Below are 18,551 nucleotides of genomic sequence, written 5' to 3'. Positions count from 1 at the left end.
TCCAGCGAACAAGTTTTGTTGATGTTCTTACTTCCATGCACACACGCGCACACACACACACACACACACACACACACACACACACACACACACACACACACACACACACACACACACACACACACACACACACACACACACACACACACACACACACACACACACACTCTTCGGCAGAGCTCGGCAAAGGGCAGCTCACATCCTCCTTGGTTCCAACTCAGTGAGGTCATTTGCTGTGTTAAAAATACAGCGCTCCTCAGTGGGAAAAGTTTCTCACACACACACACACACACACACACACAAACAAACACGCGTGCACGCGCACACACATGCACGCACGCACGCACACACACAGCACCACTGGCCATTACTTTGCCATCACATTACTTGAGGTAATGAGGCAAAACATACAAGCGCACCATTTCCCACTACTGTATATCTCATCCCCCACATCCTGTGTTTGCATGACACCGATAAATGTCATTCACAAAACAACAACAACCGTCCTATAGGAACACCGTGACATCATCTGGATCTAGGGAGCAGCGGGCTCCTCGCGTCAGAGGTATCGATTGTTTGTTGGAGGGGGAAACCTGAGAAAGGTCACGTATTTATTTCCGATCCCTGTCGTACGTGCATGTACGGTTAGGGAACTAGGGATGCTTTTGCAACTTGCCATTCAAGCTCAAAGCCTGTCTTTGCCGTGTAGGACTTTGCAGGAAGCCGCAGTCAGCGGCGACTGAGGGTTTAACCTGAGTTAGCCACGTTTCTGGGTATCAAAAAGCCCAGCCTCATTTTTTTGTCTGCACTTGCTTTAATCTCCCCCTTTAGCGAGCCCGTGTATACATAACAGTTAAGACGCTCAATCCTCTCTCCCCCCAGACAGCAAGCACGGTAATTATTCACTTTTTCATCCTGTCAATCCGTCCGTCCGTCCATATAGTATCGTTCCCTTCTTTCTATCTCACGCTCTAAGCTTCATTTTCATTCCCACTTGTCTGGCTGAAAACACCAGGGTGGTATTTGTCAGATTTAAAAGCCACCGCAGGAACTTATAAATCAGCAAAAGAGGAGAGTAGTGAAGTGGGGGGGGGGGCTCCAGTCATCTGACATGCCCTCTGCTTGGGAAGGAGGGTAAAACCTCCTGGCCACGACCAACTGTACAGGGGAAGCCAAATTCCATCTCACAGCTGCATGTCATGCTGTCCCCGCGGCCTGGAAGCGGAACGACGCTCCGCCATCTTTTCCCCTAATTGCGTTTCTCTCTCTGGTCGACTCCCATGCGACTCGCGTTGAACTCTGGGCATCGCTGGGCGCCGTTTCAAACACACAAGAGCGCGGCGTTCATTCACACAATTCTCATGCATGAACGCACGGGGACACTAATGCATGAACACGGTCTGACTGATACATGCAAATGCCCCAGACTGCCCACGCACGCGCGCGCACGCACGCAGGCACACACACACCATGAATGCACAAACCCTGGCAGGCCGTTGTGCTGACCCTGATAATGCACCCTCCCCAACAACAATCCATTTCATTGGCTGACTTTCACTGGGGGAATAAAGTCTGCCGCTGTTGTCGTGGTAACAGGAGGAAAGAGCGGACGGGGAGGAAAGAAGTGTGATTCCTTTATTTCTTGCAGAACCGGAGGTAGAGCTCAGGGGCTAAGAAGGAGAGATACGGAGAGGAAGGAAATCGCTGACATGAGGTCAGTCATTTGGAGGGATATGCCTCGGAAAATCCAGGCTTTTAGAGAGGGAGGTGCGTAATTTCATATGTGTGCGATTCAGGTATGTGCTCGGTCTATATCTCTGTCTCTAATTGGGAAGGGGGCCGCACGGGGTTTTTGTGTCGTTGAAGCCAACAAGACTTGCTTCTAATTGTGTGAATGGAGAATAACCTTCTAGATATGTTACAGTGGGCTACTTTCTCCATAGACAATCAACAAACAAAAACAACACAAAATCTGAGCCCTCAAAGGAAGCTCGCCGCCTGCAAGTTTGTGGCAGTAAATGTATCCCAGAATGCACCTTTGCGGCAGCAAAACCGTAACATGAGAGCGACCTTAAACTGGCTTCGGTTAATAGGCCAGTAATAGGTGGCTGATTGAGAGACGGACTTGCTTTAAGGCAATCCTCAGCATTTATGAATGACTGGTAGAAAAAGTGCTAATCTCCCAGAAGAGGGAGAGCGGGGGGAGGAGGAGGAGGAGCAGGAGGAGGAGGAGGAGGAGGACAAGGAGGAGGAGGAGAATGATGGATGCAGGGAGGAGGGTGAACAGAGATTTGACTGAACAGCATGCCTCTGCTGCATCGCTCCGAATCCTCTGAGGAAGATTACGCTTTCCTTTCTACACTGACACATTTGGGACGGATTCCTAAGCCTCACACACGGCCCACACTGTTAGCACGCGTGTGTGTGTGTGTGTGTGTGTGTGTGTGTGTGTGTGTGTGTGTGTGTGTGTGTGTGTGTGTGTGTGTGTGTGTGTGTGTGTGTGTGTGTGTGTGTGTGTGTGTGTGTGTGTGTGTGTGTTTGTGTGTGTGTGTGTCTCTACACACTGACTTCTTCCAACCTCAAAAAGCTGTCATAGATAGGGAGAAGTTATTAACTTTAAGGCCTTTAAAACAGACTAAATGGGGCTCAATTATAAATCTTGGTGAGGCTTAGTTGCCACTTTGACAAGCTAATAACTGTGGCAAATAAGGCTGCAGGATTGGAAGTTAAGCTTCAGCTCTATTTCAGGCTGTTTGGGTGAGGGAAAGTTGCTCGACAGTCAAACTTTCGACATCGGAGATGCTTTGTAGGAGCACACTGGCAGGCCATGTTTACACTCATTTGCAGATACGCTGCTGTTCTAAATGGAGTAGAGTTGAAAGACTAATTGGCGTGAAAAATCCAGGCATGAGGAACAAGCTCTGTGGTGTGAATCCTTGTAGCAGCCCTTCTGCTCATCAGTGACATCTGCTGAACAGACAGTGCTATGACACCCCATAACAGAAACTGCATGTACAAGGTGCACTTTACTACTGCCCCCTTCTCTTCAGAACAGTACAAGTGAAAATGGGGAATCAAACATAAAATAAGTAAAAAAAAAACAAATAAAAAAGAGTCGTATAAAAAGAGAGAATCGTATTCATACAAAATAATAGACCACACCAACACCTGCAGCATTCACTCACTCACAAACGTCTTCCCGACGCGCACATGCACGGGCAGGCGATGGAACGTACCGGTGAGCAGTGACACTCGGTGGAAGGTGCCCTCCAGCTTGCCCATGAGAATGTGCATGAAGCCATCTTTGGACAGATGACCCGCCTCTTTGGAGCTCTGGTCGTACACCACCACTTCCTGCTTCCTGCCCACCTCCACCTGCAACAAACAACAACGAGAGAGAGTTCACAATGTTCCTATGGAAATTCACAGTGCAATAAGAAAGAAAATTCATCAAATAATCAGTGGTGTTTATTTGTACAGCCCTCGCGGTCTTTCTTGAACCCTGCAACCCTGGCCCTGGACACGGAACCTGACAAAAGGGCGTGGAAGAGGGACTTCACGTTCCAGGATTTGGAGAGCAATACGTGCCAAGCGTGCAGATATACATGTTAGCCGACATTGTTGTCTAGTATTTCAGAGCCACTAACAAGGGAGTGGGCTTTGCAATTCTACTAACAGTCCCACCTTATATGCCCAATTAGCCCATCAGAGGATGTGGTTCTTCGCTCCTCACGCGGCTACATGTGTTGGTTTTTTTAGGCATCTGGGGCTTTAAGGCGTCAAGAAGCGTCCGTTGAAGGGGACACCGAGGGATACCGCTCACCCGCCTGAGAATCGGCCTCTTTGTTAGCGTTTGTCATCAGTGGAAAATGGCCAGCAGAGGGACTCAATCTTCATCCTTCTGAGTCTGAGATGCGTTATCCCACCTCCAGGACAAAAACAATTCACCCGCAAACAGCAACGAAAGAGGGAACACAACAGTGGCATCGCTGTTAGTTCATGCGACGCAAAGTACCACAGGTCATTCTGAAGGGACCCATCAACTTCTCCGATCTACCGTCGTCAATAAGCTCGACTTGTTAGCGATAGCGTAGTAGACGGCATGTGAGTATCGCGATGTTTGGGCGGTCTCTCTTTGTCATCCACTGGGCAATATCCCCCGAAGGGCGGTGGGGAGACGCTGTGTCGGGTGGAAATAAAATTCATGGCTTTGCGCTTGGGTGTCGCCGTTCATCAACGTGTCAGCTTGATGCTGTTTAGCCCCTGTTTAGGGTGCGTTCTAGAGGAACAGGAGCGAAAGCAAACATGCACATCGGCATCGGCGTGTTGTGTGCCTGCGCGCGAGTCTGTGTTGTTCTCCATGTTGTCAGGCAGGCTTCGGTCACATGACCATCAAGGAGCGCCTGCTGCAACTATGAATCACTGCATCACTGAAGCACCACTGGACAGAGGGAGGGAGAGAAGCAGAGAGAGCAAGGGAGAGGGAGGAAAAGATGGGAAGAGACGGGGAGCGGAAAAAAGAAGGACAGGCGGTGACGCCGAGGGCAACGCGAGATGGATTGAGTGAAAAAGGGGGATGATAAGTCGGTGGAAAAGGGTGGAGGATGGATGAAAGTCAAAACGAGAACAAAACAACCGGTCGGGTTGGATGAGAAACAGCACGATGATCGGGAGAGAAGAAAACTAGAACAACTGAGAAGGGGTGTGCAGAGAGAGAGTGTGTAGCGCTGGACGGGTGGGTGGGGGGTTAGCGGGCGTAAAATGGGGTGATATTACCGCCGTTTCATCTCTTTGTTTACATCTACACCCCCCTCCTCCGTCTCCTCTCTCATCTCTGAAACGCTCCTTGGAAGACATCATCTTCCTCAGGCTAAAACTGCACTCGTCACTCCTCTCCTCCTCTGCTCTCTCTCTCTCTGTCGAAAGGCAAATGGCCGACTATATCCTGCGATACACATCTAGAACTACAGTACGCTGAAAAAAAAAAAAAAGCCACTAGGGTCACCGTACATGCATACACAAATTTGTGTGTGTATGTGTGTGTCAGTGAGCGCGATAGTTTTCCCTTCTGTAGTATTGTTCAGTGTGTGTGTGTGTGTGTGTGTGTGTGTGTGTGTGTGCTCTGCAGAGTGGCTTGGCTGAGACAGGACAAGGTCAGCTCGGGGAAAACTTTGTAACGGAGGCCCCACCCAGGCGACGCGCTGCATCCTCTCTGGTCAACCCTCTTCCTACCTCGCGCCATCGACCACCTTTCAGTAAATACCAGGGTCCAGCATCAAAGCCGAATAAAAACCCCCGGTCCAGCTTACCGGTGTCGCCGTCAAGGGTTAGAGACGTTTTCGGGACATTTCTACGCCAAGTGTTTGGCGTCCGGTACAATTTGGCAATGTTTATCAGGGGCATATTTAAATAATTTTCCATTAGCTTTGCACAGCATAGGGTTCATTCTGGCATTTCAAAATGAAATTCAAGGACTTTTAAGTAGTTTTTAAGCACAATTTTTTAATTTTCAAGGACCTCAACTTCAAGTCAAAACTATAACTATAATCAATTTTCAATGTGATCTTTATTCATTAAAATATAATATTATATTAATCTTTTTGTCTATTATTTATATTAGTATATCTATTAAATGCTTTTGAGGACTTGGTAAGAACCCTGTGTGTGTGTGTATATATATATATATATATATAAATAATTTATTAATTAGTGCTGTCAATCGATTAAAATATGTAATCGAGTTAATCACAATAATAGGCAGTGCTTAATCAGGATTAATCACAAGTTTAAAATACTAGTATTTACTATTTTTTGGGGTATATAAAGCAAATACATGTGTGGTGTTGGAATAAAGAAATGCATGACAAGCTGGTTAGAGGAATCAGAGTATTTCTTTCTTTATTGAAACATTTCATCTTAACATCTCGCTTAGTTTTGAAGGTTTCTGAATCTTAATTTGAATCTCTTAATAATAATGTTTGATACAGCACAGCTTTTTGGAGGGGTGGAATAAAGTGGGAAAAAATTACGAAAGGGACTTGTCTCTTTGAAAGCAAAGAAAGCTGAAACTTGAGGTGATCGGATAAAGTAATCATTTATTAAACATTACGTACTAACAATATATTTCCGCTTCTGCAATGGTTGATGACGTCTCAAACTCGCGCTGTGTTGTTAAGAGAAGTGACAGGTACCAGTGGCAGGTAAACAGGTGTCTGGGTTTGAACCAACGGCGAGTAGAGAACGTACAGCATGCGTCATCGGTGTGTGCGTCTGCATAAGAATGTGTGAGAAAGACGCAGACAGGTCAAAGGTGAACATCCGCTCAGGAATTACCGGAGGAAGTTGGGGTTAAAATTGGTAATATGATTAATTTGCGCTAAAAAAAACTTAACACATTAAGGTTTCCAATTAATTGCGAGCACAAACGCATTCGCAGCCCGACACACACATACACATAGGCTAGAAAACAACTAAAATATTACTCGAAAGAAAACCGTGTAGCTGTTTATTGGTTGGGTGAATGTAACACACTAAAGATGGTAACGACCGTGGTAAACGACGCGTAGACAGAACAGGAAGAAAAGAGAGAGTGTACGATCTCCCTCCTTTATCGCTGCTGCCCATGAGATAATGGAGGCTAATGACCCTAATGGGATCAGAGCTAATTCAGGGTCCTGGGCCTGCACCTAAGGATTAGCGGCCTTTTTTAACGCTCCGTACGAGTTTTCACAGATGCACGCACGCACGAGCATGCCCACGCACGCACACACACACACACACACACACACACACAAACCTGCCTGTAAACCCCGAACGCAAAAGGCTGCACGTCAAAGGTGAAATAAAAAAAACAAAAAAACTCATAGCGATAGTAAAAATAGACATGTTTAGTCAGTCTGCAGCATGTTCCGCAGACTGCGGGGAGTACAGACACTAAAAAGGCGCAATCACACCCCAGCTGAATGATGGTATTTTCTGCAGAGCTTGAATTAAAAGTTTGCATTATAATCTGCACATTGTTTCGGCAGACACCTCGACTTTGGCACGTTTTGTCGTGAAACTGTGTTGTGCAGTCCGTCACGTGAAGCTGTGTTATATGAGATTAATTATTTGTGTCGTGAAACAATGCCTTCTCGCAAAATGTTTCATGGAAGAGGTTTATGATAAACCACGACGGAAAAACAAAGAATGGTCTTCAACTGCCAAATGAAAGATATGTTGTTTTCCGCCCTGAGAATATATTGAAACTGAACTCAAACCTTGAATCATTTAATATAAAAAAAAAAAAAAATCCCCCGTTTCAGAATGTGTTCTCCATATGGACGGGAGAGAGCTGCAGCTGCTGCGTGTGCTACTGTACGGTTTGCATGCACAGTGAGAGGTCAACGGCCTGAGAGGGCTGACGGACTGCAGCAGGGGTAGTTACTGAGACCCTGCACCTCTACGGCAACCCCCAGCCCCCCTTTATACGCGACAAGTTAGTTGTATTTATTTATTTTATGAATTGCTCTAATTATGTGTCCATCTATGTGTCCTCGGTTTCAGTAGCTTTTGATTCTGCAACAAGATCACAGGCAAGGAGTCAGTTGGTTCGGACAAAGTTATGGGGAGAGAGGGAGAGAGAGGGAAAAATACAGTTTTATCAAACCTAGATATGCAGGGGGGTATGCAAGGTCAAAAGAGAGACTGTACCAAGTTTGGTTCAGGTCCCATGTAGGGGCCGAGAGCAATCCGTCCCCACGCACCCCGACCATGAAATACACGAAAGACGGTAGTTTGGCAACGAGAGAACATCTGGGGAATTTCTGAAATCAGCCCCCGGTCTACAGTGGGAGAGCATGTGTCAAAAAGTGAAACATTGTTTCCCCTGACCTCAGCTCCGCCACCAATCAGGAACAAGGTCAGTTCGGAACAGAACGGAATGTGTTTTTTGTTTCGTCTTGTGTTTTGTATCGCATACATGTGCGTGTTAATGTGCGAGGGCCGGCCTGTGACGCAACATCAGCGAAAACGGTCTAAAAATGGGGGGCCGTGGATTCCTGAAACACTCTGGTTCCCCTCTGAGGAATGGGGAGGGTGGAGTGCAGCGGGGGGGGGGGGGGGGGGGGGTGTACCGACATTAGCAGCGTGGAAAACAAGCTCTGGCCAAAATGTCTTCTCTCAAGCCAACAATCCCAGGGACTGGAAATGCAAATGCGACTTGCTCTGAGAGACAAACAGTAAACATAAACACATGAGACGCAGCTGAGAGAGAGGGGACCTGCCGCTAGCCATCTGATTTATCCACTTCCGTCCGGCGTATAATGTGATTTGCAGTCGCAGCCACCAGCGGAGAGCCGGATGATGTCACTGACTGGCACGGCCAGCTGCCGCTTCTATGTGCGTTTGCATATGTGTGTGTATTTGTGAAACTGTATAGGGTGTGTGTGTGTGTGTGTGTGTGTGCATAAGGACTATATTTGAGCGGGCGAATATCTTATCCGGAGGACAGCGCGTGCACCGTGCGGGTGCATCGTGCGGGTCAGAGCGACAATACTGCACGGCAGCAGATAATGGCCGTGCACGAAAGTAGCACACGTGCATGCGGTATGTGCACAGGGAAGACGGTAAGGCGGGAGCTTGTGCGTCTCGACAAACAAAAGGAATAAAATGAGTCAATCTTCTGTGGAATTTAGCGTGTGACAAATTGACAGGAGTTACATGATTGTTGATGACCTCACACCTGCACACAGGCGTCGGAAAATCCTCACAAGCACACACACCAGACAAGAAGACAGATACTAGACACTCAGACAGACAAATAGTCACGATGTATACCAAATCATATTATACACTGAATAATTCATTTCATATAGTCGAGCTTAATGTGACGTAATGCACGCATTTGCACAGTGACACTGTATATACCCTTGCACAGAGAACATGCAAGTGTGTGTTGGCCTGTGTCAAACACAAACAGTCCTTGGAGCAAACAATTATTCACAGCATGACCTCATCGCGACAAACACATGACACATCCGACGGGGTAAAAAACAAACAAAAAAAACAAAAAAAAAAAAAACCTTCGGCTACTGTGAATCTTTATTTGAACTCTGCGACAAGGAAAAAAAAAATGTGAATGAGACATAAAAGGAAAATTCCCTGTGTTTGCCCTCTGGATAATCCCTCCAAACAATCTACACAGTGAGTCATCAAAGTCCCCGCGCAGCCACACTGTTGGTGGGGCTTACACAAATAGCACTGTTCTGCCTTTTCAAACGCGAACCGGTTACTGGAAACCTCTGCGTCCAGAACAATACTCTTACTCAAAAACCCACTCGCGATACGGTTCTTCCCAGGCACGCAATTACGGACGTCATCTCTTCTTTTTTTACGTTTTCCGTATAGGCCCCGTCGCAACGCTCAAAAGTCCTTCAACAGTCTGAACTTGGGAATAAACAGTCGTCCGAGGTTGCTGGCCGCCAGACCCCTTATTTAAAGCGTTTGCTTCCATGTGCTTTCCGCATCCTTCACAAAGACAATGGCAGAGGATATGCAGCATATGGTGCATCTTCAATTAAACTGATAAAGGTTTTCCTTGCTACATAAATGGATTAGGTGGTCACGTGCCGTCTGCTCCTCAGAGAGGCAGCATGGCCCTTGACTAAAATAACCATTTAAGACCACACACACACACCCACACATGGCCTGTCTGCATTTCAATTATAAACTAGTCAGTCTAATGCTAATGCATGAATTTCCACCCAGGGGATTAATACTGAGTTTATATCAAATCAAGTGTTGTATCCTATCTCATCTTATCATCATTGTTGATTTGGGGTTTGGTATCACTACACTGCGGGACAGCATGGGTAAAGCCAATGAAGTTGAACGTGAACAACAGTATGCTCCACTTCCCTGTCTGACAGCGTTTACAGTAAAGCCGAGACTAAACATGTCGTCAGGGAAATGACATGCGAGTGTTCAGGGACGACTGAGGTAATACTGAGCTCCCACAACGGAACTGAAACTCCATTTGACTCAGAGTAGTCATGTGAGAACAAGCAGCCTGTGATACTGTCACCTTCTTCCAATGTACCCATTCCTCTATTCTCTGCGTAATTATTGTTCCGAGTGTAATCCGTCTACTACCGTCCCGTGTGAGTGTGACCTGGCAGCGCTTCCCCCCCCGAACTGGCTGCGGCTAGCGCTGACCTCTGCTCCATCTGTCAGGCTCGCCTGCCTCCAACACTTAGCGTAGCATCGGGGATTAGCCGGGCTTAAGCCGAGCAGCCACGGGCTGGCCTGTCTGCCTGCCGAGCTGCCTGACAGCCACGATCTAAGAGGCCCCGCGCACGCCGTGCCTGGGCCGTCCCTTCCCTGACGTAGGTCCGCCTCCCACCTTGCCTACTGGACCCAGCTCTGACCTACATTACTCGGGAGAGGGTGCTGTCAAGTAGGCGGACGTGGGTGGATGGGCGACGGAGCAGCTGTGACAGGAGAGGAAGTAAAGGGGAGGGAGCAGGGACGCGGGCTTGATCGCTTGCTGTACCGACTGTTTATCGGGCTCAATCGACTGAAGCAGAGGGTGGCTTGTATGAATGAGGATGAGTGAAGAGCCACGGGGAGGGGACGGGGGGGTATGGATGCTATTAGAGCTCAATGGGAGGAAGGCGGCCACAGGGGAGGACACAGCGGCAGCAGCCCACCCATGAATACTCTCACAGCCACTCTCCTGCTTCCTACATTCAACTTCCCAACAAAGGGCCACAATGATGTCCTTTGCCGCCTTGGCTGGCTGAGACAAGCCCCGGGGAGACATTCGGAGCCCTGCGGAGGGTAGAGAGGATGGAGGGTGTGTGTGTGCAATCGTGTGTGTGTGTTCAATGGGGGTAGCTGGGAGCCGGCTTTGACACCACACAGCCAGTCTGCACGTGCCCAGCCCGAGGCCTGCCAGTGGCCACACAAAGAGGATGATGTCATGCTTAGCCAATAACAAAAGAGTCTGGGGCTGAGCGGCCCTCCTCTCACACCCGGCTAGTTCCAGCTTCATCCAGCCTAGCATAAATCGCAAGCATTATCCTCTTTACTGGGGGTGGGGTGAGGTGTGTGTGTGTGTGTGTGTGTGTGTGTGTGTGTGTGTGTGTGTGTGTGTGTGTATGTGTGTTGGTGGTGGTGGGGGGGTAATAACAAGCAAGCAATTTGTATATGGCTAGATGCGAAGAGAACAAAGGGGATGTAGATGAAATGAGAATGATGTGATGACGTCTATGGTTAGAGGTTCTGTGGGAGACAGACAGACAGAGACAGACAGACAGATTAAACAGAATGGTGTTAGAATACAGATAAAGGTTGTCCTTTTGTATGGGATGGGCGATATTATGCTCAACTATAACGCATCAGTGTTTCTATCTTGTTCAATTATTACTCAAGTGGCCAAGGCAATTATATTCCATTGAAGTCTAGAGGATACTGTTGATTTATATGTGAAATGTGGAGCTTGTGAAGCCCTTTGAGACTGTACCGTGATCAAGGGTTTTACAAATAAACCTGACTCTAAGTAGCATGATTCAGAAAAACAGTAATGCGCTCGTTGGGAGGCACTCCCAGTGTTTAATATTATGGTAAAAGCAATGAGATTGTAACACGATGACAAGAATTGGACAACCCAGGATTTACTGCTTACCTTCTTTATGTGCACTCTCAGCTACATTTTACACTCGCTCCCATGTAACATTAATACAATGGACCGTCAAATAAACACTATGAATACAGGAACTAAGAAAATTCCACCAGATGGCTAAATGAAGTGGCGGCCCGTGGAAAACATTAGTTACACGTCCATGTCATTCGTCAATAATGATCTGGGTGAAGGGAAAAATGCACGAGGGCTTTTTTTTCAAGTGGCCCCACCGCTAAGGTCGAATTAAAAGTAATTGACATAATAGAGAGAGCCGTCAATGAGATATAGCAGGAGCACAGAGAAAATTAGCCGAAATTAAAGGTCACTTGGCTTCAGAAGTGAACAGTAATCCACAGTTCTCCTTCCATTTCGAGGGTGGAAAAGTGTCAGTTGCTTACAGGCTTTCACGCTAATAAACCTGAAGTCAAAGTGCGGCAAAATTGCCCTTCGGCAATAAAGCGGAATTACCTGCCATTTGGTGGGCAGGGCGCTTGTCGTGATTACAGCGCTCTACGTTTTTTTAATTTGATGGAAAGACATTCACAGTGACGGACCACTTTCGACGGGTGAATATTTTCGCAGACTGTTGGGACAAATAAATCAAAAGAAAGGCGAGGTTGTGTGGAAGGGAAGCTGAACTTGCAGGGCTTTTTAAATGACTTGCATTCAAAATTCAGGAACCTTGTGCAGACCATCTTGACATATACCGTGGACCCTCGAGGGGGGGGGGTGGTCCTCGGGCCGCAGTTTGAGACACGCTGAGCTAGATGGTCATCTGCATCACGTTACAATGGAAATCACCCCTAGTGGGCTTCAGGAGGAGAAAAGGACACTTACATGCATGAGACATCCGACACTCCAGCTTGTTTCTGCCAATCAGGAAGCACGAAAAAAATTGCACATGAGCTACCATTCAAACTCACACCTAAGGGGAAAAAAAAAAAGAATTTCCCCCTGACGTTTCCGTCATCCTGTTATGTGTCACAGCAAAACAGCATCAATGCTCTTATTGTGTCAGATGGGTGGCGAGGATATAGTTCAAAATAACACCATGACTGTCCCTCGGGACCGGGGAAAGGATGTCGCAAGCCCTTTTCCACAAATTTGTTGGGTTGTTGTCAAGGTTTTGTTTGGCCGCCGTTGACAGTCAATGCATGCACACATGTATGTATACACACACAAAAACACACACGCATGCACATACGTGCGTGTGTGTGTGTGTGTGTGTGTGTGTGTGTGTGTGTGTGCTTGGGTTTCCCCTCACAGAGTGCCTTCAGTTTCACACAGCGACTAAAAATACAGGAGTTAGCATGCCACGGGCGGACAAGTGATGGAAAAAAGGCCGTCATATTTGGAGCAGAAGTCATGGAAAACGGGAGGATCCGATTTCATGGCCGCTGATAAGCAATAAACCTACAGTATGCCCGTCAGACAAATATAGCACCAACTGATATGGAGGGCTCACTGGGGCCTGGGCTCGACCCCAGTTCAGGCTGATTGTGTAATTACACAGATCATTTCATTATCTTTATTTTGTTGTATACTGTTAATTTAAAGAGCATCATTTTTATGATGTGTTTACTATGTATGCTAACTTCATTGTAGGGCTGCCACCAAGTAGTCGACCAAGTAAAAAAATAAAAATAAATAAATAACTCCATTCGGGAGCTGCGCCTTGTCAAAATTAACCTTAAAACCAATATGGCTGGACCCGTGTATGAAACGCTAAAGGGCTTTTAATTAGAAACAAATTTTAACAAAAAAAACGTTCCGGATCCCCATCCCAGGATGGGAAAGGTGTAGAATACTCAGCGAGGGGTCCCAAACGAGGGGACACTGACACAGGAATACGATCTTCCGTACGCCATATTTCAGTGCAAATTATGTCTGTATGTAATTTAGATGTGTACATTAATAAAATAATAATAGGGCCTCATAAGGTTAACCAATGCAATGTTTTACTGGTGTAACATATAGGCGGGTGTTAGGTTTGTATTTATCTGTAATATAGCGCAGTGTTAACAATGTTAGTTATAGCATTCTTTCTCAGCCCTGGAACTAAAACCATTTTCTAATGCTCCAAAAACACATATTTAAATAATGAAATTCATATAAACGTGTGTCGACTAATGGCTTGAACTGACGACTAATAGTCGACTAGGAAACTCTTTAGTCGGGGGCAGCCCTACGTCATTTATAAGACTGAAGAAATACTGATTATGACCACGGAAACATTCTCAAATTAGGATTTGAGTATCATTCTAAAGGGCACTTTTGCACTCATACAAGGGATTTGATCAGGTCCATGGCTATGGAGGATGGAAGTTGTTTCGTAGAAACAAAAATAATAATCCAAGACACGTGGGTGGTGAAAGTTGAGAAAGTCAAATGTTTTTGTTTTTTTTCTATTTACAGTAAAAAAAAAAAATAATCTCTTTCCCCCCCACGAGGAAGCAGGCAAACTTAATCACTTCACCGCTTAAGATTTACATACACCACTTGAGGGATTACCTCAGTGGTAGAATGCAAGGAATGTGGAATGCAAAAGATAGAATGCAAAAAGATATGCAATTACAAAAAAAAAAAAAAAAAAAAACTTTTTCAAACTTTAAACATAAAAAAAATGTGCAAAGTTTTAAAAGGTTTAAAGTTCCTCTTGAGGAGGGAAACACGGCGATTTTACAAAATGATCGCAGTCTGCAAAAAGTAGTTGCGATCAGACGATTATGTAACATGTGACGCTCCACTCTGCAGTGAGAGCTGCTGCCGGAGCCGCCCCCCTGCTGGTTCCTGCGACCCACCTTGACCTTGCCGTTGGGCTGCAGCAACTCGGTGACGGACACCTTGTCCTGCTGCAGGCGCCTCTTCACCAGCTTGGAGCAGCACACGTTGACGGCCCCTTGCACGTGGGAGGCGTTGTACTCGGAGAAGGTCCGGCTATCGATCACCAGCAGGCGGCCCGTCCCCCGCTGGATCAGCCCTGCCAGGCGCTTGATATCCATGGCGCTGCGCTTGCTCACCTTCTCCCCTGCCATCACACCTGGGGGGTGGGGGGTGGGGCGGGCGTCAGGGATGCAGAATGATGGCGGGATGAGGAAGGAATGGGAAGGAGGAGACTGCGGACGAGTGGAGTAAAGGGTCTGTGAAGGGGGAGGGGGAGGAGGTGGAGGTGGAGGAGGCGGGGTCAGTGGAGCCGGGCGGCCATGGGAGATGGCTTCAGGAGGTCCATGACGCCTGCAGGGACAAAGGACAGGAAAACAATAGAGAGGAGGGTAAATAAACACGATTTCACGATTTAAAGGCCGCCAAAATCCCACTGCCACAAATACAAGTTCGGATTTCCAAAACTGGCAAGTCCAACACCTGGTTCAAAAATTGTCTTTCTTTAATAACTTAAACATGTTATGTACCCTACCCTCTGGCCACAAAGTCTTGCCTGTTTTAATCGATAATGATGATGATAAAGGTTTTTATTAATAACAGCTTTTTCCTCCCATCTCCTCCTCGGATCAGCACGCCGTCGAGTTCTCATGTGGGCGTGTCCTTTATTCCTCAGAAGTTTCTTTCCTCATCGCTCTATGAGCACCTATCAAGATTTTGAAGCACACATCTTCCACCACAAAGCACCCACTGTTTCTCCATTCCTCCCACATTTGGTTATTTGATTAACGCGGCGGGCGGCGACGTTGCAACGTGCCCATCGTCGCTGTGGAGACATTAACGTCTCCCTGACGGCTGATGATCAGACCCAGCGGGGCCCACAAACAACACACCAAAAAGCCTCGCCGCGCAACGACAATGTCCAGGTTTAACTTCAAAACCGCGGTTTGAGTGCATTCAGAGTTTCCGCTTTTAGAGTCCCACTTTTACTTGCGGACTTTAATGAAGTTGTGGATAAAAATAACCACGACACTAAACTATAAAAAAGGGACTATAAAAATAAAGTCTATATTAAGAGTTCAGAAGCTTCCCGGATCAGGCTTTAATCTGCGCTGCTATCTGAGGGAGTATCACACGTCCACAACACAAAGGCGTGCACAACAATAGAGCCAGAATATGTGTGTGTGTCTCTTCACATGTGAGGGTGTGTGTGTGTGTGTGTGTGTGTGTGTGTGTGTGTGTGTGTGCATATGCCAAAGTGTTGTTGTCGGAGGGTCTCTCATGCGACAGCTCATGAAACAGGAAACTCAGGGCATAAGATAAATTAAGCCAGGGGAATTCAGAGAGCAGGTCTGGACACAAGCTAACGGCCTGCGCGGCATCCTGTACGTGTGTATTTGTGTGTGTGTGTGTGTGTGTGTGCGCGCATTGCCATTTTCTCCTTTTATTTTTTATTCCACTGCATTATTATTTTTAGGTAAGCAGCTTCCAACACTGCTATTTCAGCGATGAATAAAGTATCTATCTATCCATCTATATAGTTTCATATCATATCAAAATTTGATCAATATATTGCCTAGCCATAACATCTCATCTACAGACATTAATCACATCTTCACCCCCTAACACTCGCCGCAAAAATCTCATATTCTCGGAAAACATGGGATAATGGGATTGCTGCTTCCTCGGGCAACCAGGTGTCGTGCCCTCGCCAGGAAGGTCAGAGCGGGAAGGCAGTTGCGTTGTTTTATTCATCCGCAGGCGCGTGCTCGTCATGAAATATCCATGAGTCTTATTTACCACCCAGCCTAAATGGAGTTTTAAACCTCTCGCCAGAAAGGGAGAGTACGGAACAAGAGAGCTGTCAAAACAGATAGTAAGGGGGAAATGGTATGGGAGGATATATGAGCAGGTCGAGCGAGAGAGGGACAACTGTCACAACAATAGCAGGCATTCACTGTTAAGATTTCACACCCATATCTGCTGTATCATAAAACTCTGAGCATTACGGCAATGCAGCCAACGTGAAGAAAATGAACGGAATAGAATGCGGTGTCAACAGAGATCAAAAGTACAGAGAGAGAGAAGGATAGACAGAGACACATAGTCAACCTGTGTTTCTCTTTAACCCATGAACCTGGCTCTGACTCCAGCTAGATGGAGGGAGGGAGGGAGGGAGGGAGGTTGAGAGAGGGGGGGGGGGGTGTTGTTCAGCAAACTCTGTCAGCCTAGCAACTGAGTCCGCTGAAGGCTAGGGAGGAGAGATGGGGATGGAGATAAAAGAGAGGGAGGAGAGCAGAATAGAGGTAAAGAAAGCACTTGACGGTAGCAAAGGAGAGGAGTATATACACTGTACCACCAACATCGTCAACAAAACCTAACACCTGCATCGTGACGGAGGATGAGGACGAGCCCCTACGTTATCACCTGGAAAGTCAACAATGAACAACAGACCAACACACACACACACACACACACACACACACACACACACACACACACACACACACACACACACACACACACACACACACACACACACACACACACACACACACACACACACACACAGCAAAGACGTGTCAATTTATCAATCATCACGTTTGTCTTGAATCCTCTTGGGGCTCCTTGTTGTGTCCTCATCTTCAGTAAAGGCTTAGATGTCCTCTGGCCATGAGCCAAGCCCTCAACATAGACATGCACATACTGTTGCTGCCTGGCAACCTGCCTGATGCAAGCACCACATTGCAGGGAAATCCAGTCTTACAATACACACACAACGCTGTTTGTAGCAATAGTGGAGATTACTAGTGATTATTATTTTCACACAGCATGTGACTACGTTGCAATAAATTCTAGTGATTGAGAAATGCGCTCCATCTCACATGTAGGACAATAGGTAAATTAAATACGTCTCACAGTAAAAATACAACTTGCAATTCACCAATAAAACAACACAGACAATGATAAAATTCTTATCTCTTGCAGTGATATCGGGACAAAGATTAATGCATAAGATGCTTTTTAGTAAATCCCATCCCAATTGTGCTGCAGCTAAACCTCACGTGCCGTCCCCCTCTGACTGTCAGTGACGGTCCTCAACGTAAACCACAAATGACAACTGTGTCTGCATGACGCCCCCCCCCCCCAAAAAAAAAACCCCTCTCCAGTTCCCGTAGTGGACCTTAAGACGAAACCCCAGTCCTGATATCTTACCTGGGGTCCCAGCCTACAGCAGTGCAGCGCGCCGCATCCGGGACACTGCGCTTCCCTCTCCTCCTTCTGCTGCTGAGCACAACATCTGACACTGCATATGTCTAATAGCCCACCCCTTCTCACAACGTCTGTCTGTCTCTCTCTCTCTCTCTCTGTCTGTCTCTCTCTCTCTCTCTCCTGTGCCAACAGTAGGTAGAGGTAGAGGAGAGGCGTGTGCAGGTTACTATGTGGAAGGGAAGGCGATACAGGCTGGCGCTCCGTGCGATCTTTGGCGTGTTTGTTGGGATCGGTGAGGAGGCAAACGGGGGAGACGGGGGGGAGAAATGGGGGAGGGAGATGGAGAGAGGATACAAAGAGGAAACACGAGGGGGGATGCAGCACGAGGGAGCCCAAACTCAATGTACCCTCCTTACTAATCATAAAACCCACCGGCCACCGGAATGAACAATATGCTAAATGAAAATGAAAAAAGACAAAACAACAACAAAGATAAAAAAAAAACCTCTTCAGACTACAGCCAGCTGCCAAGAGCCCAGCGTGAGGCGGTCTCAGAACAGAGGGGGGAGAAAAAAAGGGAAATATGGACGGAGAGCGAGAAATAGAGAGAAGGAGCGGAGAGAACGAGACGCAGGCAGGAGCAGATTCTGCGGTTGCCATGGAAACAGCCTGGCTGAGGGGGTGCACGGAGATGCTGATGGGCTGGGATGCAGCTGGTGCTGGACACCGGAGGGGCGGGTGCTGGTGGATCACCGGCAGTAAACAGACACCAAACACACCTATAACTCACCCCATT

General features: G+C 47.1%; 1 protein-coding gene across 1 annotated transcript in view; it reads right to left on the bottom strand.

Moving 5' to 3' along the window:
• dusp8a (dual specificity phosphatase 8a) overlaps positions 1-14,697 on the bottom strand; it is a gene marked incomplete at its 5' end in the record, with an annotated part of 44,643 nt that extends 29,946 nt beyond the window's left edge. The window contains 2 exons of the mRNA XM_080002067.1: positions 3,237-3,375; positions 14,464-14,697. Coding sequence (XP_079858193.1) covers positions 3,237-3,375; positions 14,464-14,697 — 373 coding nt within the window. The remainder of the gene's footprint in view (positions 1-3,236; positions 3,376-14,463) is intronic.
• Positions 14,698-18,551: the final 3,854 nt, after the last annotated feature.

Source organism: Zeus faber (genome assembly GCF_960531495.2).
Source record: "Zeus faber genome assembly, chromosome: 6".
NCBI classification, from domain to species: Eukaryota; Metazoa; Chordata; class Actinopteri; order Zeiformes; family Zeidae; genus Zeus; species Zeus faber.
The sequence above is the reverse complement of the archived record's forward strand: the minus strand, read 5'-3'. Positions and strand labels throughout refer to the sequence as shown.